General features: G+C 53.3%; 1 protein-coding gene across 1 annotated transcript in view; it reads left to right on the forward strand.

Annotated features, from left to right (window-relative positions):
- The window catches only part of ELAVL1 (ELAV like RNA binding protein 1), a 37128-nt gene extending 13768 nt beyond the window's left edge, over positions 1-23360 (forward strand). Inside the window, exons 2-6 of the mRNA XM_025293383.2 lie at positions 711-901; positions 10556-10659; positions 14244-14397; positions 18947-19172; positions 21811-23360. Coding sequence (XP_025149168.1) covers positions 730-901; positions 10556-10659; positions 14244-14397; positions 18947-19172; positions 21811-22135 — 981 coding nt within the window. The 5' untranslated portion in view covers positions 711-729 and the 3' untranslated portion in view covers positions 22136-23360. The remainder of the gene's footprint in view (positions 1-710; positions 902-10555; positions 10660-14243; positions 14398-18946; positions 19173-21810) is intronic.
- Positions 23361-23901: the final 541 nt, after the last annotated feature.

Genomic DNA, 23901 nt, shown 5'->3' on the forward strand with positions numbered 1-23901 from the left:
CTCATGGGCTCCAGAGCGCGGGCTCAGTAGTTGTGGCGCACAGGCTTAGTTGCTCCATGGCGTGTGGGATCTTCCTAGACCAGGACCAAACCCATGTCCCCTGCATGGGCAGGCAGATTCTTATCCACAGTGCCACCAGAGAAGTCCTAGACTTTACTCTTCACTTTAAACCTTCTGTGGGTTTGGTCAAATGTATGATGACATGTATCCCCCATTATACTCTCAGAGAACAGTGTCGCTACCCTAAAAATCCCTGTGCCCTACCTGTTCGTCCCCCTTTCCCTGAAACTCCTGATCTTGCAGTCTCTCTAGTTTTGCCTTTGCCACAATGTCACATACTGGAGACCCTCCTAGTATGTAGCCTTTCAAGCTTTCATTCAGCAGTGTGCATGTAAGGCTCCTCCGTGTCTGTGGCTTCCTGGCTCCTGTCTTCTTGGCACTGAAGAACCTTCCACTGTGTGTGTGTTACCAGATGACTGGCGTGTGTTTCTCCATTCGCCCACTGAAGGGCATCTTGGCTGCCTCCAGTCTGGGGGCGGTTACGAATAAAGCTGCTATAAACATCCACGTGCAGGTTTTTGCGTGGACATAAGTTGAACTCGTAGCATTGAAAAGAAAAATGTCTTAAGTGCAAACATAGTCATGAGCGTTGCTTTGATATCCTACAGTGGGAACGTTTGGAATTTACTTCATTTTTTCTCCCCCTGCAGATTTTTTTAAAAAAATACAATGTCTAATGGTTATGAAGACCACATGGCCGAAGACTGCAGGGACGACATCGGGAGAACAAATCTGATCGTCAACTACCTCCCTCAGAACATGACCCAGGATGAGCTACGAAGTCTGTTCAGCAGTATTGGTGAAGTGGAATCTGCAAAACTTATTCGGGATAAAGTGGCAGGTAAAGAAACAGAGCCTTTTTTGTGTGTGTTGGGCGGGGGTACGGTATCTGGGGCAATCCCACCATGCCCTATTTCTTAGCCAGGAAGTTTCATTTTTATCTCAACTCTGTTTTGCTCCCTTCCTGGTATAACATTGGCTGTAGGTTCCCAAAGGAGGAAAAATCCATCCTGAGATGGAGAATATGTACAAAACAAGACAGTGGGAGGGGAGGGAAGATGAGGAGACAGGAAGGAGAAACGGGGATGCTGTGAGAGCTGGAAGGGGCATGGTCCCAGCTGCAGAGGGACCCTAGCCAGTGTCCTGCCTGGGGCAGGCCCAGCCCATCTTCTAAGGCGGTGCATTCAAGGTCAGACCTGCAGCAGAGCACTGAGTCAGTCCCCTGTGGGCAGCCCTTCGCTAGGTTTGGGCCACCCTGACTCTCTGTTCTCATGCTGTCAACTTGAACATCTGAAACTGAGCTTGAACTCTCACGGGGGTTGGAGCAGGGGAGCAGAGGATCATGGGTGGGCCGTGGATTTGGCAGGCAGGCAGGCGCAAAGCTCCACCCTCCCACAGTGCCTCAGTGTCCCCATCCACGAAGTGGGGGTGGTGGCACCTGCCTTCCTCATGATGCTGCCTACTGCCTAAGGGTTTGCAGAAGGCCAGTACCTGGTAAGGCCCTCTGTAAGGAGGCCTCTGTTCTGAGAGCAAGGTTGCAAGGGTTCTAGAGAGAAATGTGAAGAGACCTAGGGCTGTGAAGCACTTGCTTTCTTTCCTCCCCAGGGAGGTACGTTTTGGGGAGCCCTCCTTTACCTCCCCCTCCCCCCTCCTCCCCCCTCCTCCTCCTCGTCTCTGCCCAGCTCTTCTGAGGAATGGCCAGTCCTCTCAGCAGTGCTCCCACCCTGGCTTGTAAGATCTTGATTCCCTACACTGAAAAATAATTTCAAGTCAAAAGTCATGTTTATTAGGGAAATATTATATTGGGTTGGCCAAAGAGTTCGTTCGGGTTTCTCTGTAGCATCTTATGGAAAAACCTGAACTTTTTGGCCAACCCAAGATTTAAGTTTACATTAGAGTAATTCTGTTGAACCCCATGTACCCATTGTCCTGTTTCATTGACTCTCAGCATTTGCCAGTAACTCTAAGATGCCTGTCCCCAAGGTGAGTCCCGTAGAGGCTGGCTGACCACGGTACAGGGAGTTAGTTCATCAGAGGAGGATTTTGGTTTTTTGTTTTTAAAACAAGGTTTTGTTTTTATTTGATTGTTTATTTGGCTGCACTGGGTCTTAGTTGCAGCATGTGAGCTCTCAGTTCCCTGACCAGGGGTTGAATCCGGGCCCCTGCACTGGGAGCTCGGAGTCTCAGCCACTGGATCAGTAGGGAAGTCCCAGAGAGAGGACTTTGAACTCAAAGTCCTTTAATGACCCTCCAAATTCTGAGAGTCTGCAATTTATTACATGTCTTCAAAATAGGGGCTTTAGATAATACACAAAATTGAACAGTGTTGGAATGTTCTAGAAATTCCTCTCTCTCTCCAGTTCCAGAAGACCATCCTTAATAAGAATCCTTGTTCAGAGAGGTTTTGAAATTCTTCTGCGCTGCTACTGAGTCTTGCCTTTCTCCTGTTGTGTTCTGGCAGAAGGAAATTTTCAGTCCCGGCAATATTCCTGACTCCTCTGTCTCTTGGCTTGTTGCGTTTTTCAAAGGCATTAGAGCTATGTTAATAGGAACACCTAGATTTGGCAAGATGAGTCCAGAGAGAACTGGTTTTGAGAACCAGTGAAATCAGCACAGGCATGATTTGGAAATTATTTCAGTTCAGAAATAAAGATTTTCTGCTCTCTGGGCAAGTTTGAGTGTAATGCATTGGGAGTTGTAGAGTAGATGAGCCTGGGTTGACATTTCAGCTCTGCATCTCTCATCTTTGTAGTTCTTTATTTAAATTAAATATATATATATACACACACACACCCACACACACATACATATGTATTTATTTATTTCTTATTTGGTTGCTCCAGGTCTTAGTTGCAGCATGTGGGATCTAGTTCCCTGACCAGGGATCGAACCTGGGCTTACTGCATTAGGAGCGCAGAGTCTTAGCCCCTGGACCAGGGAAGTCCCTGCTGCTGCTGTTGTTTAGTCTCTTGGTCGTGTCGACTCTGTAACCCCATGGACTGTAGCCTGCCAGGCCCCTCTGTCCATGGGATTCTCCAGGCAAGAATACTCGAGTGGGTTGCCATTTCCTTCTTCAGGGGATCTTACCGACGCAGGGACTGAATCTGAGTCTCCTGCATTGGCAGATTCTTTACCACTAAGCCACCTGGGAAACCGCAGTCCTTGCTAGTAGTTCTTTAAATTGAATGAACTTAATTTTATGGAAAACTTACCTCATTTGCTTTTCTCCTCTTGGCACCAGTGTGTGATAACGTCTTCAAGGCTGGTTCTGGGGCCAGGGCCTCACATCTCACTCCATCTTGTCCTTTGTTACATTCCTCTGGTGAAGCCCTGGACATGGTTACCTTTCTCAGTCTGCTTTCTCCCAGCCTGGCTCAGGTACCCATCCCAGCAAGACTCTTGCATCATGGCGGAAAGGCACCTTGTCCAGTCAAACCTCAACCAAGCTTGCAACATGGACATCTCCGTGCCCTACATGAGCCAGTTCGGCACATATTCTCCCCTCAGGCCCCGATTCCTCTTGCATAACAGCCATTTCACCTCTGTCCTAGATCCCTTCCCATCTCCGCATTCAAAGAACCTCAAGTTATGCAAGTACCTACTTTTCTGGGTCTTTCCAGGAACTGCCACCAGCATTCAAACACGCTCCAGTCTCTGCTGTCTTTAAGAGTCCTTGCTCGATGCCTGGACCCCCTCTAGCTCAGGGTTTCTCCACTTGACGTTTGAAACTGGGTAAGTCTTGAGGGAGGGCCATCCTGTAGGTTGCTTCCCTAGCCTCTGCCCTATAGGTGCTGGGTGCACCTTCTAAGTTGTGAAAACCAAAAGAGGTCCCCAGAAGTGCAGAATAGCCCCCAGGTGAGAAGCTCCTCTGGCTGACATCCACCCTCTGCTGTTCATGGAACCATCTCCTCTGTCTCTTCCTTACAGAAAGAAGCTTCCTCTTCCCTCAGATTCATGAGCCTGGCTTTCTCCTACCTCTGGGGCACCCATCCCACTTTCTGTCTTTCTTGCAGCTCTTCCCAGCCGTTGACCTAGGCAGTCCTTGACTTATTCCTTAGCCTCCTCTTCTTCCTAGGCCAACACTAGGGTGAGTGGATACACCCCTGAGCTTAGCCTGACATTCAGCTGTGCTACCTCTCTTGCAACCAGAAATTCTCCCAAGCTCCAGGGCCTTCAGCCTCTCAGTGTTTCCCAGACTGACCTTGAGTCTCCCACAAGCCAGCCGCTTGTTTCCCAGGTTTCCATCTTAGCCGATGGCACCACTGTCCACTCAGTAGCTCCAGTCAGAAATCTAAGCATGACCTTTGACCTGCGTCCCTGAATGTTTCCATCCCTTTTCTGCCGCCCCTCCTGCCACCACCTTAGAGCAGGCCACATCGTCTTCTGCCTGACCTGCTGCTTTAGGCTCTCAGCTGGCCTTTCGTGCTCCCTCCAGACCATGCTCCTGACTGTGACAGTGGGATCTCTAGCACCCCAGTGACAGTCATGTGTCCTGTCACTCACCTGGGCCGCGTTTGCTCTGGGATGTCTTTCCTGGCCTGATCTAGTCGACGATAGAGGCTCCTCTGGGTCCACATGGCAATCAGCCAGCATGGGTTTCCACAAGGCACTGAAGTTGGAACTTGCTCATCCAGTAGGTCCTTATGGTTCTCAGAGGCATGGACCCTCTGGTATCCCCAGATGTGACATAATCAGTTTTTGTGGAGTGAATGAATGACTGAGTGGGCCTGGAGCTGGGGGAGAATGCGGATCGGCATGGACAGTCATTCATTCAGCAAGCCTTTTATGAGTGCCAACCGGGGGCCAGGCACTGGGGGTGGGAGGCAGTGGGACAAGATGGTGGCTGGATGTGGGGATGTTCAGTGTGCTGGCTTCGAGATACAGAGTGTTTCTGACCAGCCGGGCCCCGCCTGTTTTGTTGTTGCCTGTTCCATCCACAGTCACTACTTGGCCTTACTGTGCAGCCTGCCCTGCTCTCTGCCCTGGTATCTAAGCCTGTCTGCAGATGTCATGTGGCCCACGGGGCACCATGACCAGTCTGCACCCTCCTGGACCGTGTCATACTGGTTACTGGTCACTGGTCCACAGCCTTCAGCCTCCGCGCTCAGCTTCTGTTTCATTGGTTTGCACTTCTGGTCAGGATAAAGCCCACACCCCAGCCTGTGTTTCCAAGCCTCCTTGAGATCCCTCACCCCTAGCCACTGCAGCCCATACTCACCCTCCTCTTGGGTTGGATCCACTGCTTGTCATCTCCCAGACACACCCTCCTGCCACACTCCTGTGACTTCAGTACTGCTCCCTCCGCAAAGATACACTTCCACACCCGTCCAGCTGACCACTTTTTTTCTCAATAGAAATCACCTCCATCCTTATAGAAAAAGAGTTTAATACGAGACAAGCAGGAAGAAAAGTTTAAATTACGCATAATCCCACTACTGTTAGCTTTTTGGCTCATGTCCGTCCGTAGTTTTTTCTTTACATATTTATGGTTGTGAGCAGTCATGTGCTTTTACAGAAATGGGTTTGCACCTCCCAAGCTGTCTCTTCCTCCTCTTATCTGTGAACATCTCTCCCTGTCACTGGACTTACGCTGTCTCGTGGTCACAGTGGTTACAGGCTATTCTGAGTTTATGACAGGTTGTAACTGCTTTTCTATAGCTACAGGCCCCACTGAGGTTAATACCCTGGCACAAATCTTTGCTCACCAGTTATTTCTGTAGGCAGTCTTCCTAGAAGTGAGCCCTCAGAGGGGAGAGCGGGTACTGTCTAGAAGCTGTTGACCCGTATTGCCAGCTGGCCCTCCAGGGGCTTTCCAGTTCACATGCCCTCTGCTTGGCCCTGGCATCCTTGAGGCCGGGCAGGGTTTCTCACATCTTCTCTTAAGTGAAAAATGACATCTGAGTGTGGTGACAGTCTGCATTTCTTGTGAAGTTCATCCGTTCCGGCTGTTTATACTTTTCTTTTATGTAAGAACTCTTTTTGTCCTTTGCCCATCTTCTTTCCTTTGGGGACATTTGCTGTTTCTTATTTATCACCTAATTAATTCACTCATCGCCCCCAAGACAGAGTCTCTCCCTCAGTGATGTCATCCCTTGAGCCCCTGTGGGCCTTTAGAGAAAGGACTCGACTGCACCCCAGTCTCATGCTGCAAAGGAGTGCCCTGTCCACGGGGTGCTCACCTTCCTCAACTGGGCACCCCACGTCAGCATGAGGAACACTGAGGGGTTGAAACATGACGTCTGGCTGCTCTGGTCTGCAGAAGCAAGGTGAGATGCCGTGGAATCGTCTCGTAGTCTTAACCCTTGTCTAAAAGGAGAGGAGACATTTGGAAACGGGAGGGTCCTGGCCCAGGGGTCACCCAGCCCAGCATCTGAGCGCTCTGCATGGAGGCAGCCTTGCTTTCTCCAGGGCAGTGGCTCTCGGCCAGCCCCTGAGCATTAGCGGTGCCTGGGGACCAGGAGAAACATGTCCGAGGCCCCACCCACATCCACCGAGTCAGCCAGCTGGGGAGTTTGAGCCTTTCTGGAGGGGGCAGTGCTGGTACCGGGCAGTCGGAACCCCAAGTGAGGGGTGCTAGCCTCCCACGCGCCTCCACCAGGCCCAGGGTTTGTTGGCCCTCCTCCCCTGCCTGTCCCCTTTCCGCTAGACTCCACCCTGGCTCTGGCAGGCTTCAGCCGCCTGAAGCCCAGCACCTGTGCAGGATCCACGCCCTGACCATGCTTACCCCAGAGTGCCCCTGCTCGCCCACCAGACCTCAGCCCCCTTGTTCAGGGTTGGTCTCCCATTGCCCCTCAAGGGGGCGGGGGGCAGCCACTGACCTGACTTCACGGCACGGACTCCAGTGGCCTCTAGGTCACCGGAACGTCATCTGTAAGGAGCTTGGAAGTGGGGATCCCCACCCTGCCCCACGTCCTGGATTCTGTACTGAGGAGCACCCTAGGGAGCTGCATCATTTCCCCAGGTGGCTGGCGGACCCTGTTAGAGAAATGGTAACTTGGGAAGTGAGGGCCTTCCCCCAGTCGCCTGCTCTGAGCACAGCCCCTCCAGTCTGACTCTTGTGCATAACTGGCCCACTCCCTTCAGGCACTGCCAGCGGGAGTTCTCAACCTGGGCTCAGCAGTAGAGTCCTTAAGGGGCTTTACAAACTGCTGAAGCTGTCCCCACTCCTGCCACCCCAGCCCCCTGTCATATCCTTGGTCCGGGATGTGGCCTGGGCGGTGATGGTTTGTAGCAGCCGTCCTGCTGATTCTAACAAGCGGCCGGAGTTGAGAGCAGTTGGTTATGGTGAAGGAAAGGATGGATGGAGGTGGGCATTCACCACTGTTGACACTTTAGTCTCCAGCCTTACCCAGTGGGCAGAACCACAGGCTCCCCTTCATTCCTCACCCACCTCCCTCTCAGCGCACAGAGAGGAGAGCAGACTAGGGAACAGAGCCAGTCCCAGCCCGGGAGTGCTGGTGCTTTAGGGACCTTGGCTGCCAGAGCTCCCTCCCCATCAGCCCATTGGCAAGTCCGCTTGGTGGCTCTCCTTCCTGCTCACCCCTGCCAGCTGGGGTCCTCATCTCACACCTGGTCTGGCTCATGGGTTCCTGTGGTCTCTACACTGGCCTCAGCCCTGCTGTTGCCGTGCTCCACCCAGCAGCTGCCTCCAGGCCAGGCCCCTAACTCATTGGGTCCAGCCACCGGCCGCCTTTTGTTTCCTGGAGCACTCCTGAGTCGTCTGTGCCACAGAAGCTTGGTGCTTGCTTTTCTGCCAGAATACTCGCCTCCAGCCACCCCAAGGAGGGGGTATGTTTCTCATACCCACTCCTCAAGGGACACACACTCCTGACCACCTGTCTCCCCTGGACCCGTCCTGTCCATCCTCTCGCTCCACCATGGAGGTTCCCCTGGTAGCACCTGAGTGTAGCTTTGTCTGTTAGTTTCTTGCTCATTTGTTGTCTGACTCGCTCAGTGGGATGTGAATTTCATAATGGCAGGAGCTGTCCTTGGTGATGATCATTAAACCCCTGGCCAGCCTGGCACTTTGCCCAACACATAGTGGGTGTTCAGTGAGTACACATTGGCTTGTTGAGAAGAGTGGAGGGGGAGCAGGGGAAGGAGCCAGTGGCCATTGTCAAAAGTGTGTGACTTTCTAGGTGACATTGTTAGCTGTGACCACACGGTGGTCAAGGAGGTCACCCAGGAAGCTCGGATAATAGGGATAAGGGCAAAGGTAGAGTCTTATGGACCATCTCGATGGAGTGAGCAGAGGACGAGGAGCTTGGGGAGGGTCAGTTGGCATTGCAGTCACATTCTGGAGGAGGTGGCACCTCAGGCAGGTTGGCAGTGCCCAGTGCCACTGAGGGTTTTTGGAGCTGCGTCCTAAAACTCTCTGTGGGCACACCCTGAGGGCCAGTTGGTGTTGATGCGGCCAGCCAAGGTGGGAAAGCAGGGAGGAATTGGCAACTGAGGGTGGGGGGCGGGCCCTGTCCAGATGCCAGGAGGAACCAGCTGCAGCAGAAGGCACGGGAACACGGCCTGGCACCAGAAGTGCCAGGAGCCAAGGGCACAGGTGGCCCAGCCTTGGGATTGGCCTTGTGGGAGGGGCAGGAACATGAGACGACAGAGAAAAGCGAAGAAGATGGCCCGGACAGGGCAGGAGAAAGTAGCCCTTGCAGAATCACCAGTAGTTTGTGTAGCTTCTCTGCCCTGAAGTGGGGAGGGTGTGACTCCACAGGGCACTCACAATGTGCAGGCCGCACACAAAGAGACTGGTGAGACCGGGGTCAAGGCCAGCATCAAACAGGATGAGCCCTGTGGACAGCATGCACCCCAGAACGATGGCATGAGAAGGGCTCTTCACTCTGTGGCCTTCCTCCTAAAAGCCCAGTATAACCCCAGTCTGACCACGGGAAAACTTCTGACAAACCCAAGCTGATGGAGAGTCTACAGAATTTCTGGACCAGTCCTCACAGCTGTCAAGGTCATCAAAAACAAAAAAGGTGTGAGAAACTGTCCCTGCCAAGAAGAGCGTAAGGATAATTGGCAGCTCATTGTCACGGGGGACCCTGGATGGTGTCCTGGGACAGAAAAGGACATTAGGGGAAAATTCAGGCAGTCTGGCTCAGATGTGGACATCAGTACCAATTCACTAATGTGACAAATATACCATCCTAGGATGAGATGTTACTAATAGGGAACGTGGGTGTGGGGTATGTGGGAACGCTGCATCATCTTTGTAATTCTTCTTTAAATCTAAAAAATAAAGTATTGTTGTTTGTTTGTTTCAAGGTGACGGCAGTGGGTTAGGCTCTCCCCAGGTCTCATTAATGGCAAGATGAGCCTGGGTTCAGCTGGTGAAGTGGGCAGAGCCAGCTCATCTGCTGTGCAGATCTCTGCCTGCTGGTGGCTCACACCTTCTGTTTTAATCATCCAGTGGGCACGTGTGTGTGTACAGGACTCGGGGAGAGCAGTCGTCTCTCCTGCTCACCTGCTGTCTCTGCTGAGAGCAGTGGCCGGTGCATGGGGTGTGCCCACTGACATGGCACGGGGAGGGGTAAGATGCGGGCTTGGTGGCCGTTCTCTTCTCGGGGTCTCCTCCTGCTCCTCTGTAGGGAAGGCGTTGGGTTCCTCCCACTCTGACCGTCACCCATTGCTTCTCTCAGGGTCTCCTAGAGGCCCACAGCTCCTGCCGTGCCGGGTCCCTCCTGTGCATCCAGTTGGTGGTCACCCCACCACTTCCCAGTGTTACCTGAGAGGGGATGGGATACCCTGCCTGTAACCCTGGATTTCTTTGGGAAGAACTGAGGTTTGCGCTGCCCTGGGCATCGGCTGATGATGCTGTCACCGTAGGAGGTGCTGCCAAAGGGGGCTCTGGTGGCCAGGCTGCCCTCAGCGCTGGTTACCCCTGTACTTCCTCCTCCCGCAGCTGGACTTTCAGTTCAGGAAAGTGAAGGGAACCGACACTGGGGGGCGCCAGAGCCCAGCAGACCTTCCCACTCCAGCACAGCAAGGGCGGAAAACAGCCTGGACACTGACATCTGGTCATCGGCGGGTTCTCCCCACCCGCCTGTCCTGTCTGCTGCCATGACTGTCCTCCTCCACAACCCCCATCCCAGGTCCCCCCCAACTAGGGACTGCATAGAGCAGCCAGCACCAATGGAACAGATCCTCGGCCCTGCTTTGGTGATGGGCTCCCCAGGATGCTCAATTACAAAAGTCACATTTTATAGGTTTGTTCTTTGCAGAAAATGTGCAAGTTTGCCAAGGTGGTGTCACGAATAAACCATCAGTACAGACTCTTAACTGTTGACCTCTAACCCCTCCTTCCCAGAAGCCATGGCTTTTAGCTCTTGTGTTTTCTCGGTCACCTTCTCTCTGGTCTTGTCCTTTTGAGCCCAGCCAGGTGCAGCCCTGTCCATCCTCCCTGTCTCTCTCCCCTCCTTTCTCCCCTACCCCTCGCTGGCTGGCTGGCTCCCAGTGGCTCACTGATGTGCACGTGTTCTCCACACAGGACACAGCTTGGGCTACGGCTTTGTGAACTACGTGACTGCCAAGGATGCAGAGAGAGCGATAAACACACTGAATGGCCTGCGGCTCCAGTCAAAAACCATTAAGGTAAAGAGCTGCGATCACCATCTCATTGGTTCCCAGCTGCACAGAGATCTGTGTTGAGCCCTGGCCTTAGTGAAAGACCCAACCTTTTATCTCCCCATCACTGTCTTGGCACCGTTAGCACAGTTGCCCCTCAGAGCCTGGGCACTTCCAGGGCATCTCCTGTCGGCTTGTGTGAGACCCGTGTCGGGTGGTGACTGTCCCAGCCCTTGTTCCTCTGGCTCCTCAGCCCCACCTGCAAAGGGAGGATCCCCGGAAAGGACTTGCATGGGGACCGCCCCTCCCCGAGCCCGGTGTCCCTGGCGTGTTGGCTCACAGCAGCCGCTGACATGAAGACCTCCCTGCAGTCTCCTCTACTGGCCAGCACTGCTGTCCTCCGGCCGAGCGTGCGCGGGGCCAGCGCCACCTTCCCACTTGGACCTGGTCATTGTTACAGCGGTGGCAGCACTGCCCGCCTGCCCCGTCCCAGTGACGGTCCTCCTGCCAGCTCACTCAGCAGTCACTGGCAACATTTAGGAGTTGTCCACTGTGTGCCACTCAGTGAACAAAACCATTTCCACGCCCTTGTAGGGCAGGCTGAGTATCTGCGTGTGCACAGGTGCACACAGATGATAAAGACGACACCAGGTGTGGCCAAGGTAGGTGTCACCAGTTGTGTCCCAGGGGCGCTGTGTCCTGTGGGGTCTTCTTGATGACTTGAGGTGACTTGAGGGAAGGGAGAGAGCCATGCAGCACGACAGGGTAGCCTGGGCAGTAGCGTCATTCCCTAATCAGGGGCTGAGGTGGGTTCCTGGGACAAGTTGGCGAGTCCTCCAGGCCTCCCCGGACAGAACCCCCACCTTCCTCTCAACCTGCCATCGCTGACCACACCTTCCTTTTCTCAGTCTCACCCCTCCCCACCCCCAGGTGTCTGTCTTCAGGCTCTGTCCACCCCTGGACCAGCTTTGGGTTTTCCTGATCTTCACTCCGTGCCCAGCCCTGCTGTAGAACATGCCCCCTCTTCCCACTCCACGAGGGACCCTGGCCGGGCTTCCTGCAATAGCCCCTCCTGTGCTGTGCCCACCGGCCCTCACCCACAGACCTGGCGAGGCCCTCATGCCTGAGACAGGCACCCACCAGAGTCTCCAGAGCATCTCCCTCAGCCCGAAGCCCCTGGAACAAGGTTGCCCTGTTGAACCTCTGCATCTTCCAGATCCTCAGGTAGCTCGAGGGGCCAGAAGTCTGAGTGCCCTCTGAGGGCCGTGAGCTGTGTGAGAGGGTCTGGTCCATGCCCCTCCCAGTGCCTGGTGGTCACTGGATCTTGGGTGGTTCTCAGCTTATAGAAGTGTCACCCCAGTCTCTGCCTTCGTCTTCACAGGGGGTTCCCCCTGTGTGCATATCTGTGTCCAGATGTCTCCTTTTTATAAGGACCCCCCATTGTTGATCTGGGGCCATCTTTCTCTGCTCTGAACTCATCATCATGAATTGGATCTATCATGATCCTGTTTCTAATGAGGTCACAGTCCGAGGTCCTGGGGTCAGGACTCCCAACGGGAATTTGTGGGAGGATGTAATTCAGAAGTCTTGTGTTCTTCAAAAACCTCTCACAGGAGGGTTTCCCAAGAATAGGACAGTGGACCTGCCAGAGGCAAGGGAGCAGGTGGTGCGGGAACTTAAGAGAGGGTTCTGGGCAGTGTCGCGGATCCAGTCGGGCGTGCCTGCCACGGGTGGACAGGCTCACTGCTGCTGTCTTCTTGGATTCTGATTTGACTCTGAGCTGGATAGTAGCTGGAGAGGACAGGAAGCTGCAGTAGTCATCAGAGTCCCTGGAGACACCAAGGCTGGAAGGGACCGAAGTGCACTTGGCTCTGAAAGCATTTCCTCCCCGGGCTTTATTAAGAGGCGATTGCAACCACGGCCAGCACCGGCCACCACAGCACTCCCGTAGCACTGGTCTGGGAATGTTCTTTCCCACAGTGTCCTTCACCAAAAGCCGAGGGCAGGCCCCAAATGCAGCCTGTTCCAGGCGGATCTGCAAGGGGCCAGGCAGGACATCCTGGGGGACAACTCCCTGCTCGCCTGGCCCAATCCCAGGAAAGCACAGAACAGCCTGAGTCCCAGCTCCCGCCTTCAGCCATCCTGCCTGAAATCTGACACGAAACAGTGCGAGTGACTCCCTCTGTCAGGAGTTTGAGTGAGGTGTTCTGTGGGGGGATGTAGACCCAGAAAGTTAAGGTGCAGACATAAGAGTGTGGCCAGTATCCTTCTTGAAGTTGAGAAGCATGGCCACGCCCACCTGGTGGCCTCTTTCTCTGAGGGCAGTGCTGCTTCTGCCCCAGGTCTTGCCCCAGAGTGTCCCCAAAGTGCCTCAGGCCTGGCTGCAGCTCAGGGATGCGTCCAGGGGATGTTGTCACTGCTGCTCCGCTCTCCCCTCAGGTGGACCTGGGCTCTGACCACACCCAGTTTCTCCTTTCCCCCTCTCTCTCTCCCTGTGGGCTGTGTCCTGCTTTCCAGGCAAAGGCAGTGTCTGTCGTCTCCTTTTCTGGAATATTCCAGATGTGCCTCAAGTGTGTGAGAGTCAGTGAGCGTGTGAACAAAGGGATGTGTGTGGGGGTGTGGTCTCCGTGTGTAGCCCTGCACACCTGCCCTTCCTGGCAGGCCTGAGTGTTGTGGTGGGAACACGTCTATCGTTTGTGCCCTTGTGCTGCCCAGTGACACCTGAGAGGTCGTGTCTGCTACTGTGTTATGTATGGTCTCAGTTTTTTGACCCCCAGGGAGGAGTTCTACTCAGGTCTAACTGCTCCCCCTTCCAGAGCACATGGTTCTCTGCTGCTTCCTCCTTTGTCCCCCAGCCTCCTGACTTGGTCCTGACTCCCTCAGGTGTGGGGTGTGACACAGTCCTGTCTGCTCAGCCAGAGGTGGAAGGGCTTTGTCCCAGGGACTCCTTGCCTGCAGAGGTCTGGCCTTGGCCCCATCCCTCCGTGGCCCACAGGATCTACCCTGCTCTCACCCCAAATGGGAAACACTAAAGACATTTCCTTGCCCCCAGCCTTGGGCATACACACCGTTTTATCTAAACTACTGCAAAGTTCCTATTAGTCTTCCTTCAGTTTTGCAAAACAGAAGCCCCAAAAATCGTAGGGTCATTTAATGTTGAGCACCCACCTGTGTTCCCCCAGCCACGGGGCCCCATCTGGACTCCATGTCGAGCTGGCCTGCTGCCTGGTGGGCGTCACACTCCCAGAGCACCCAGCTCTCTCCCCAGCCGTCCTCTGGGCCCCTCCCAGGTAGGACAGAGTCCCCTTCCAGCCCTGCTCCTTGTCCAGAGAGGCCCGAGGCCAAGGTAGGAGCACGGGCAGCCGGGCTTGGTCCCTGCCCTGCCCCATGCCAGCCATGCACCCCCAGACTCTCGACTATGAGATAGGAATGACATCCGCATCATCATGGCACATGAGGGTCCCTGCCTGGCCCAAGGTGGGCTGCCAGCACGGGCTGCCACAGGTGACCTCCCACAGGGTTGACTTTCCCTCACCTGAAGGTGTAACACCCTCCCTGGATGCCTTGGCCATGCACCTGCCCTAATGCTAGCAAGCGGTTTTGTTTTCAAGGTGTCATATGCGCGCCCAAGCTCTGAAGTCATCAAAGACGCCAACTTGTACATCAGCGGGCTCCCGAGGAACATGACCCAGAAGGATGTAGAGGACATGTTCTCTCGGTTTGGGCGGATCATCAACTCACGAGTCCTTGTGGATCAGACCACAGGTACGGTGTCTGGCCTGGGATGCAGTGCGCGTTCCTCTGGGCAGGGCTCGAGTCTCCTTGGGAAGGCAGATGGCTGTCTTTAGTTACTCCAGCCATGAGGACAGAATCACAGTGAGAAGACATTGGCTTTTGTTTAATGAGGCCAGGAAGGTTGGCAGGGGCGGGGGGGGGGGCAGGGTGTTACGTGACATAAAAGCTGCCCCAACATGAAAGTTGAGGGGTGGCCAGGCTTTTACAGTGAAAACGCTAAGAGATCCTGGCACTATCCACAGGCACTGCCCAGCCCAGCCTGGACTCGAACATTGCCCTCCTTACTGCAGGCAGTAGGGTGCGGTGTGGTACAGTCTCTTTTCCAGGTCCAGAGTCCCCACCTGTCATTGTCCCAAAGCTCCAAGGGGACTGTTTCTGAGGAGTCATTCTTGAGTCTCCACCACTCGATAACCCCCACCCCGGTAGCACATTCAGAGCTCGAAGGCAGCATGATGTCTTCTCTCAGGCTGTCCTGGCCACTTCACTACCCGCCCTTGGGTCAGCTCAGCTCAGGACACAAGCAGCTCAGGCTCTGGGCTTTGCACACAGCACTCAGGCCCCACTGAACTGAGTACCACATGCCCAGAAGCCGCCCCTCAAGGTGACCCTCTGCCCCACCAGCCTTGGGCCTGGGTCGGGCCAGCCACACACTCGGCTTTGTCAGGGAAGCAGTGAGCTTGAGACGTCCGATGTTTGGGCCCCTCGGCTCTGTTTTCTGCAGGAGTGGGAATTTTCTGACCAGCTAGAAAGTAAAATCGCTGCTCCCAGAGCTCAGTGAAACTGATAGACTTGACTGGTCGTTTTTCATGTTCTTCCAGCACTGAGCATATTCCCCACCTCCTTAGCTGAGATAGTCAAGTGCACACTGATAGTTGGGCTGCAGCAGCCATGGCTCCGAGGTGACCTCCCCTGGGAGGCTGAAAACAGACACGGAGCAGGCGGGTGGGGTGTTCCGGCCCATGGCAGACAAGGGTGGGGGTGCATGTTTTCCCGTATCCTCCCTGAGCTGTGTGCTCTGGGTCCCGCAGCCTTGTCCCCAACTCTCCCTTGTCCTGTCTCAGCTGGGTGTGGGCTGGAGCCCAGCTTGGAGAGGGGCAGACAGCTTGAGTCCTCCGGGGCCCCGAGGAAGAGCAGAGGCTCCTGGAGAGTGGTCCCCAGGTGCAGATCGCTGGCAGCTCTGGGTACCCCCCAGTCTGGCACGACACTTGCTCTGCTACAGGGACATGGACTCCACCCACCTGGCCTCCTTTCTTCCCCTGGCTCTGGGCCGGGGATGGGCATGAGGTGACAATGCCATGTGCTTGGTATAAACCCCTGCGCCAGGCTAGTTCCTGTGGTCCCTCATTCGGCCCCTCCCTTACCTTCAAGTACCAGTCGATCAAGTGACCCTGCTGACTGGTCAGCGCCTCTATTTACCCTCCTGCACAGGAGCATCTGAGTGGGGTGTCAGGGGACCTGGAGCGGGCAGTGATGGTGGCCTGCATCCCGCCTCTGTGGCCCTGCTTTCCCCAGTCCTGTGTGGACTGCTGGCCTCTGCTCATCTCGGTCCAGCCCTGCACTGCTGAGCAGGGCCCGGCTCCCACTCTGGAGTCCACCCACCTTGAGAGCACCTCCCCCACCCCTGGGCCATGGAGCTTTTGTCCCCAACATCCTGAGGGTGGTCACTCCTGCAAGGCGTTTCACTCACCTGTTTGCTGGAGATTTTGCCCTCTTTCCCTTTGCAAGGCTGCTGTCTCCTAGATTTTGGGAGACCCTCAGGCCTCCCCACCAGCTTCTGCCACTTCTGTGTGGGCCCCCACTCCACACCCCTGCCTGTCTTTAGGAGCTTTGCAAGAAGAGGGTGCAGGAGCTGTGAGGGGCCCCCAGGGCCTCCTCTCCACAGCCCTCCCCTAGACCGGAATGTGACGCTGGAGAGTAGAAAGCAAGCCCGTGGGCCTGTGGGCTCCCCCTCCCCACTCTGGAGGATGCCACTGCTCAGCGCTCCTCTGCTGGGACCCTCTGGAGCCCAGCAGCCAGGCCACGAATGACACAGAGCAAGTCTGCATGTCAGGTTTGCTTTCGTGTGACGTATGTTTTAAAGAAACAGAGATGCGCTCAAAAAACCTTAACCCATAATTTTTTTAAAAAATGGCCTGAGTAATTAAAAAGAAAAAAACAGATGGTCTGGTTAATTAAAAAAAGAAAAACCATAATTTCCTGAGCTGACAGAAGTGTTTTTGTTTTTGTTTTTAATTTCTTTGCTTCTTTATACATTGTAATTAATGACCTTTATAGTTGGCTCATCTAGAGATGGTGCCATTTAGTGGTCTCTGCTCTTAATCCAAAAATACTAGAGGAAAAAAAAAAAACACTCATCTTTAAAATGTATACATTCATCCAAGCATTGAGTTTATATTCCCTCACTTTAAGTAACTTTCTTTCTTTTACTTGGGTTTTCTTGCTTTCACTTGGGCAGTTTTCATTTGATAGTCATTTTACAAAACCAGACAAGGAAGCCACAGTTGCACACACACACTCTCTGCTTGATCGCAAGGTCTTCCTAAATAGAGTGAGACTGTCCCCTGCAGGCAGCTTTCTGTGGGAGCCAGCCAGCTGCGGCTTCCAGTGAGATTTGCCTGCAGTTAGATCTCGTTCGGGTTCCCATCTGTCTAAGCCATCGTTCGTGTCGTTTAAGAGTAAATAAAGAGTGTATGCCAAGTACTTGTTTTCAGGTGTTCCTTCTGAACTAAAATTTTAAAATGGGCTCAGGCTCTAGACTGCGCCTGGCACATGTGAATCTCCGGATCTGGTCTCACTGACTCAGTGAGCATCTCTGGCTGTGTCCATTTAAAGTTCATACTTACTTAGTCATGGAGCCATGGTGGGGGCAGCCTTGAGACTGCCAGGGGCCACTGTGTGGCCTCCCAGGGTGCTGTGCTGGGGGCGCCCCCAGAGGGGAGCATTTCCTGGTTGGAAAGTTGGGGTGTGTGCTTCAGGACTTGGCATTCACAGTATGTTACCGTTGTGGCAGAAGAACCCCTGCCTGGAGGCCCCTGACTTCCGTCTGCTTGTTTACATGGGACCCACGATGTCTTCCCAGTCAGAACAGAGCGTGGGGTTCTATTAGTAGGCCCTGAGGGGGCACCACTTCTGGCAGTAGAACTTGTCATTGCTGCCCCTGCCTGGTATGCCTGAGTCCCCCACACCCCTCCTCGGCCCCCACCCTGGGCCCATCCTGGGGACTATCGATGGGACCCTGTGGGACATGGGAGCCAACTTGGGGGTGTTCCTTACACTCACTTAGCCGGTGATCCAGGGCCCTGGGCTCTTCTGCTCTGAAAGCTGTCATTCACCACCTGGTAAAGGCCTCAGGACAGCCTGTGACTGGCCGTGGAGAGCGAGAACGTCCAGGGTAGGGCTGTCTGCCACAACCTCCTCTCCAGGGTGCTCCCCCACTCGCCCTCAGCTGTCACCTCCACACTGCGACCTCCACCCTTGACCCCAGGAGAAAGAGCTGGTTCTCTTCATGGCTCCACATTCCTTCACCCCAGCCCCACCTCATTTCTCCATTTCTTCAAGGGACCAGCCCCTGTCATTCCTCCCAGGCCCAGAATGTGGGCAGAAGGAGGGTAGAAGGTGACTGAGCCCACTCCCACCTTGTTTGTTCAGGTCTCAGCCTCATGCCAGGCTGACCTGGCCCTGCCTTCAGCAGTTGGGCCTGGGATTCAGGCAGCCACATTCTTGTTCCTTCAAGGGCTGGGGCAGCAGCAGAATCAGGGGCTTGCCTTCAGGAGGCTCTGTCCAGGGACCCAAGGCAGCTGAAGGCAATGATGAACGTACCCAAGGCAGGGAGCCTATGGGTGGGTGTCAGCGCTGCTGAGGGCCCTCAGAGTCAAGTGAGGCCAGACTTTTCCCAGAAAACTTAGAATATCCAAGAGGTGAGTGAGGTGTTGGTGGCAGGAAAGAGCCACCAGGGTGCAGCTGGGTTACTCAGACTCCACGTCCTTCGGGGACTCAGGAGGCTGAGTCAGGCACTGAGCAAATGGATTAGATCAGGCCAGCTGGGAAGGTGACCTGTGAAGGCCTGGCGTGGGTATGAGGCCGGATGGCCGGCAGGCCACAGGAGGGAGCACCCTGGGGCAAGGGAGAATTCCTAACTGTCCGCCCACCCCTCAGCATGCTGTGCACCGGCACTGTGGTGGGCCCCTGACCTCCACAGTAACAGAGGATAAAACGTGGCTTCCTTTTAAAAAAGAGGTCTGGGGCATTTCTCCGGGATGTTGTACCAAAGTGTCTTATTGCACAGAGACTTCATTGTTCCTTCAGCTCAGAAGAAAGTTTGAAACCTTAATCTTTTATTAGTCATTGTTTGTTTTAATTTGTTCATGTTTCCATATTTAGGTTTAATTTTTGTTTCTCTCATTAGCCAAGCATCCAGTTTAAACCACAGTAGGCTGACTGACTTGACTTTTGCTTTTCAGTTTTAAAGCTCCTTGCATTTTTTTCCCCCTAACTCCATTTTTGTTGGTTTGTTAAAAAGGTTTGTCCAGAGGGGTTGCGTTTATCCGGTTTGACAAACGGTCGGAGGCAGAAGAGGCAATTACCAGTTTCAATGGTCATAAACCCCCAGGTTCCTCCGAGCCCATTACAGTGAAGTTCGCAGCCAATCCCAACCAGAACAAAAACGTGGCGCTGCTCTCCCAGCTGTACCACTCACCAGCTAGACGGTTCGGAGGCCCCGTCCACCACCAGGCGCAGAGATTCAGGTGGGTCAGGAGGGTGCACTCTTCCTGCCACGGCCACACGTGCCGCATCCAGCTGCTCGCAACCTGCTGGGCAGGCACTCCCAGGCTGCAGGAACTGCTGCACATGTTATGATATGCTGCACACTGGGCTGATCGTGTCCTGTCTCTGTGTCCCCTGCCCGCCTCAGAGGGCTATCTGTGTGGAGCCGTGTGTTTCCATCTGAGTATGTCTCTAATGGGAGTAAAAAAGGTGGCACACCTCCAGCTAGCTCCCAGCGCCTGGCACTGCAGCCTGCAGTTCCTCAGGACAGGCAAGCGGACCGCAATACGGAGGAGCATCCTGTATCTGGGGAGGAAGATGTAGCCTGAGTTCACTGGAAGGCTGCTCTCCTTCCAGAGTTCTAAACAGGTTTTAGACTTTTGATGAGCAGACCGAGGGCAAACCTTTCTTGTCCACCTCCTTGTGGAGTCATTTGGTGTCTAAATATTACTAATTCTGCTGTTGAAAAGCCCCGTCCTAGAGGTGGACTGTTTACCTGCCTTCCTTAGCCTTTCCACATAAAACAGTTCTAGTCGCCAGGATGGAGTAGAGCAGAGACGAGTAGAGCTGGTGACTTGGACTCTGAAATCAGCTGTATTACTATCTCATGAACAACAGAGAGGCCCACAAGCTGGCCTGTCTTCGTTGGCTTTTCAGGTTTAAAGGCAAAGCTGGGGAAGTGGACAGAAGTGAGCTTGATCCAGTTTGAAAGTCAGATAGCGCAGTCAGCGTCACTGCTGATCTGGTGGAGGGTGTAGATGGCCAAGTTCAGGAAGTTACCTGTGAACTCTGGAAAACCAGAGAGCTCGGGGGAGAAGAGAAAGGGAGACACGAATGCAGGAAGGGCCAGGCAGGAGAGTGACCATGTCCTCCAGGGACAGACAAAAGGAAAGAGCAAAGAGGGGAGGTAAGAATAAGAGGGAGGAAGACCCAGAAGAGGAGAGAGTTTGCAGAAGGGCCCCCAGATCGAGGATAGGATGGGTCAGTCTACCTCTGTACCATCAGAGGTAAGAATGGGGGCAGTTCATGAGAGTTGAGATGAAGTCAGCTACCACTAGCAGGAGACTCGGGAGTGAATGAGAATGAACTACACTGTCAACAAGACAGTGCAGTCTGTCTTTTTGAACAGCCTCAGATCGTTTTCAGTTTAACGGATACGTCAAGGTTTAGTGAACCACTATCATAACTTGGGTCCACATCCTACAAAAGTTAGAGGAAACGAGGTTCATTTAAAAGTCAGACCTCTTTCCAGTTCTCACTGAAAAGCAACTCACACAGGCATTCTGGGGCCCTTACCCACCCCCATTTCAGTGATTCTGTGGTCTCACCACTAACAAATCATTTAACCAACTCAGACATCCGGCGCGTCTGTTTAATGTCATTCCCGCAAATTCAAAATCACGGCCCACAGCACGCCTTGATTCTTCATCAGTGGTCACCGTTCTGTCAGTGGGCTGCACCCCAGGGGGCTGGCCACTCTTGTCCAGAGTCTGTCGAGGGAGTGAATCTGTTCAGTGGCACTCGAAGGCACCCTGCTCACCCCTGGGTCAGACCCACACCTCAAACTTGATTGTGTTTTGGAGCAGGTAGTACTTTTCCAATTGCGTTGTGGGGCTTCGGAGATGCTGTGGCATGCTCAAGTGTTCTCAGCTGGTCCTCTGACAGTTAACTTTTGTGTTTGTGAAACATCTCAAGGGCCACATGGCTTCAGTAGCAATTTTGTCATCTTCCTTCATCGTTACTGCCACGGCCATGATTTGTAGGCTTATTTTTATATGACTAAAAGTGTTTCTTTAGAAAGAGGGCCCCAGGGACTTCCCTGGAAGTCCAGTGGCTAAGACTGCCTTTCAAGGCAGGGGCCATGGGTTCGATCCCTGGTCAGGGGACTAAAGTCCCACATACTATGGGGTGCAGCCAAAAATTTTTTTAGAAACTGGGTGGTCCCACATTTTTGATAAAGCTTGGTGGGCTTGGCAGTCCACAGCCCAGCCCTCCTGGGGGTTATGAGCCAGCAGTGGACGGTTGTCCAGAGCTGTGCCCTGCTGCAGTGGCCTTCATGGGTGTGTGCTGTATGCAGACACTGCTCGGCTGTGAACCCTTGGAGAGGGAGGGTCCTGACGAGGTGGGGGTACAAAATTCAGAGAAACAAGAAGATTCAGCCCTCCCCCACGCCCGGCAAACACACATACATACACAGACATATAGGATAAGGAAGGGTTTCCCTAGAGGGAGCTGGGAGTGTAACAGCACCAAGAGGATGTAGAGAAGCTCCCATCTTTTAAAATGTGGGAAGTACAGGTGTGACTAAACAGGACCCCCCTCCCCACAGTGGGAGGGGTGGAGGGAGCGGCTGGTCAGAGGCCACTACAGGCCCCCTCAATGGGGGAGGCGGGTTGAGGCTCTGACCCGCTCTGGGCAGCCAGTGTCTCTTCAGAGCCCATTCCCTATGGAGCAGGAAGCCCATGCCCTCCCTCTGACACTGTATTGACTTCCGCTCAGTGAAAAACTCTGATGGTGCCCGAGGTGGGGGGCTGCCAGCCCAAGCGCCCCCATGGGCCACGTGTCCACGCGCGGGCCCACCTTGACCCTGACCTGAACGCTGTGCTCTCTGTTTGCTAGGTTCTCCCCCATGGGTGTAGATCACATGAGTGGGCTTTCTGGTGTCAATGTCCCGGGCAACGCTTCTTCGGGCTGGTGCATCTTCATCTACAACCTGGGCCAGGATGCCGATGAGGGGATCCTCTGGCAGATGTTCGGCCCGTTTGGCGCCGTTACCAATGTGAAAGTGATTCGCGACTTCAACACCAACAAGTGCAAAGGCTTTGGCTTTGTGACCATGACAAACTATGAAGAAGCTGCCATGGCCATAGCAAGTCTGAACGGCTACCGCCTGGGGGACAAAATCTTACAGGTTTCCTTCAAAACCAACAAGTCCCACAAATAACTCGCTTACGCTTTTTTTTTTTTGTACGGAATAGATAATTAAGAGTGAAGAAGTTGAAACTTTTTTGTTAGTGTACAACTCATTTTGCGCCAATTTTCACAAGTGTTTGTCTTAGTCTAAATGAGAAGTGAAAAGGTTTTTATACTCTTGGGATGCAGCCGACATGTTCAAATGTTTGAAATCCCACAATGTTAGACCAATTTTAAGTTTCTTAAGTTATTTCCTTTAAAATATATATTAAACAGAAATCTAAATAGACTGCATTGACTAACCAGTCCCTCGGGATGGTGGTGAAACTGAAGCATGCTTTAACTTCCGAGACTGTCTAACACGCGTTTCATTCAATGTCTCCACAAACTGGATAGAAACCAACAAGCAAACAGAAATGATGTTTTAGTTTTAGTTCCTAAAGATGTTAGACAGATGCTGAGTGCGTGTTTTTCTCAACCGCTTCCACATTTTAAGCGATTTCTGCTTCGGTTGACAGGAAATTGCTTTCCCAAGCAGGTCCCATTGCCACCTGCTGCTCACTCGGCTGAGGGGCCCTGGCTGTGGCAGCGGGCCAGTCTGCCGTGGCCACCGGCGGGAGGGGGACCGCACGCCGGGCCGGGCCAGGCCCTGCGGAGGACACGAGGGGTCTCCTACGCCCAGGCGCCAATGGGAACGGACCAAAGAGTTTCAGGGGAACTCCAGTATATTCCAGAGTCAGATCTCAGCTGCAGGCACGCCTCAAGATGCCTTGCACCTCTGACACCCCGAATTCCTGTCCACACGTTGCATGCACAGTGCCCCCACAACAGCGGATACTGTCGACCCCTGTCTTCGCTCCAGTTTCCGAGCGCATTGACCACAGCTCCAATGCGTCAGATAGCTCTATTTTTTAACGACACAGAAACATTTGAGCATTGTATTTCTCGCATCCCTTCTCGTGAGCGCTAGGCTTTTTTCTATTTTAGTCGGGTTTTGTTTTGAAACTTTGCTCTCCTGTGAACACTCAACAGAAAAGTACTTACTTCCTGACAGTTACCTATTAACAAAAAAACAAACAACAACAACAAAAAAAACACCCTTTGATTTGTAGTTTTAAAGATTAACCCTCAAAGTTCTCTTCATAACTGCCTTGACGTTTTGGGTTGTTCTGTTAATTTTCTTTTGCTTTTTTGTGTTTTTTGTTTGTTTTTACTTTTGCATTTAAGACCATTAAATTTGATTTTGTTTTGCTCGAGTTTTGTTTTGTTTTTTATTTTACCTTTTCTTTCTTTTTGGCTAGGTAAGGTACAGACAGCCCAGCATTCAGGGAGGATTCGTAAAATTTTAAGCAACAAATATACTTGCCTCAAGACAAAGCATTTACGGATCTGTGATGTTAGGATTGCGCCCGCACAGGTGGTGTTTTTTCCCAGACGGGGAGTGGGCAGGGAGAGTCCGAGAGAGGGCCTGAGAGGTAAACAGGCAGGGCCCCAGGCTCCGGGCAACTCCTCAGGAGCATGATGTGATTTTTTTTTTTATAAATAACCAGTGTATGAGAGAGTCAAAACCACCATAATTTAGTACCAGCGGTTTTTAACCTTGACACGAGAGACTAATAAAGCATGTGAACGATAGGCTGTTTTTTAGTTATCGATATCATGGAGTTGCGGCATTATTTATGTATTTATTTATTTAAGTGGAAGTCACTGGGCTGCAGGCACAGCCTTCCGCAGAGGGGGTCAGTGTTCTGAAACACCGCCCCACCCCGCCCTCGACCATTTGAGGCTGCCCATCCC

The sequence above is a fragment of the Bubalus bubalis genome, chromosome 9 (genome assembly GCF_019923935.1).
Source record: "Bubalus bubalis isolate 160015118507 breed Murrah chromosome 9, NDDB_SH_1, whole genome shotgun sequence".
NCBI classification, from domain to species: Eukaryota; Metazoa; Chordata; class Mammalia; order Artiodactyla; family Bovidae; genus Bubalus; species Bubalus bubalis.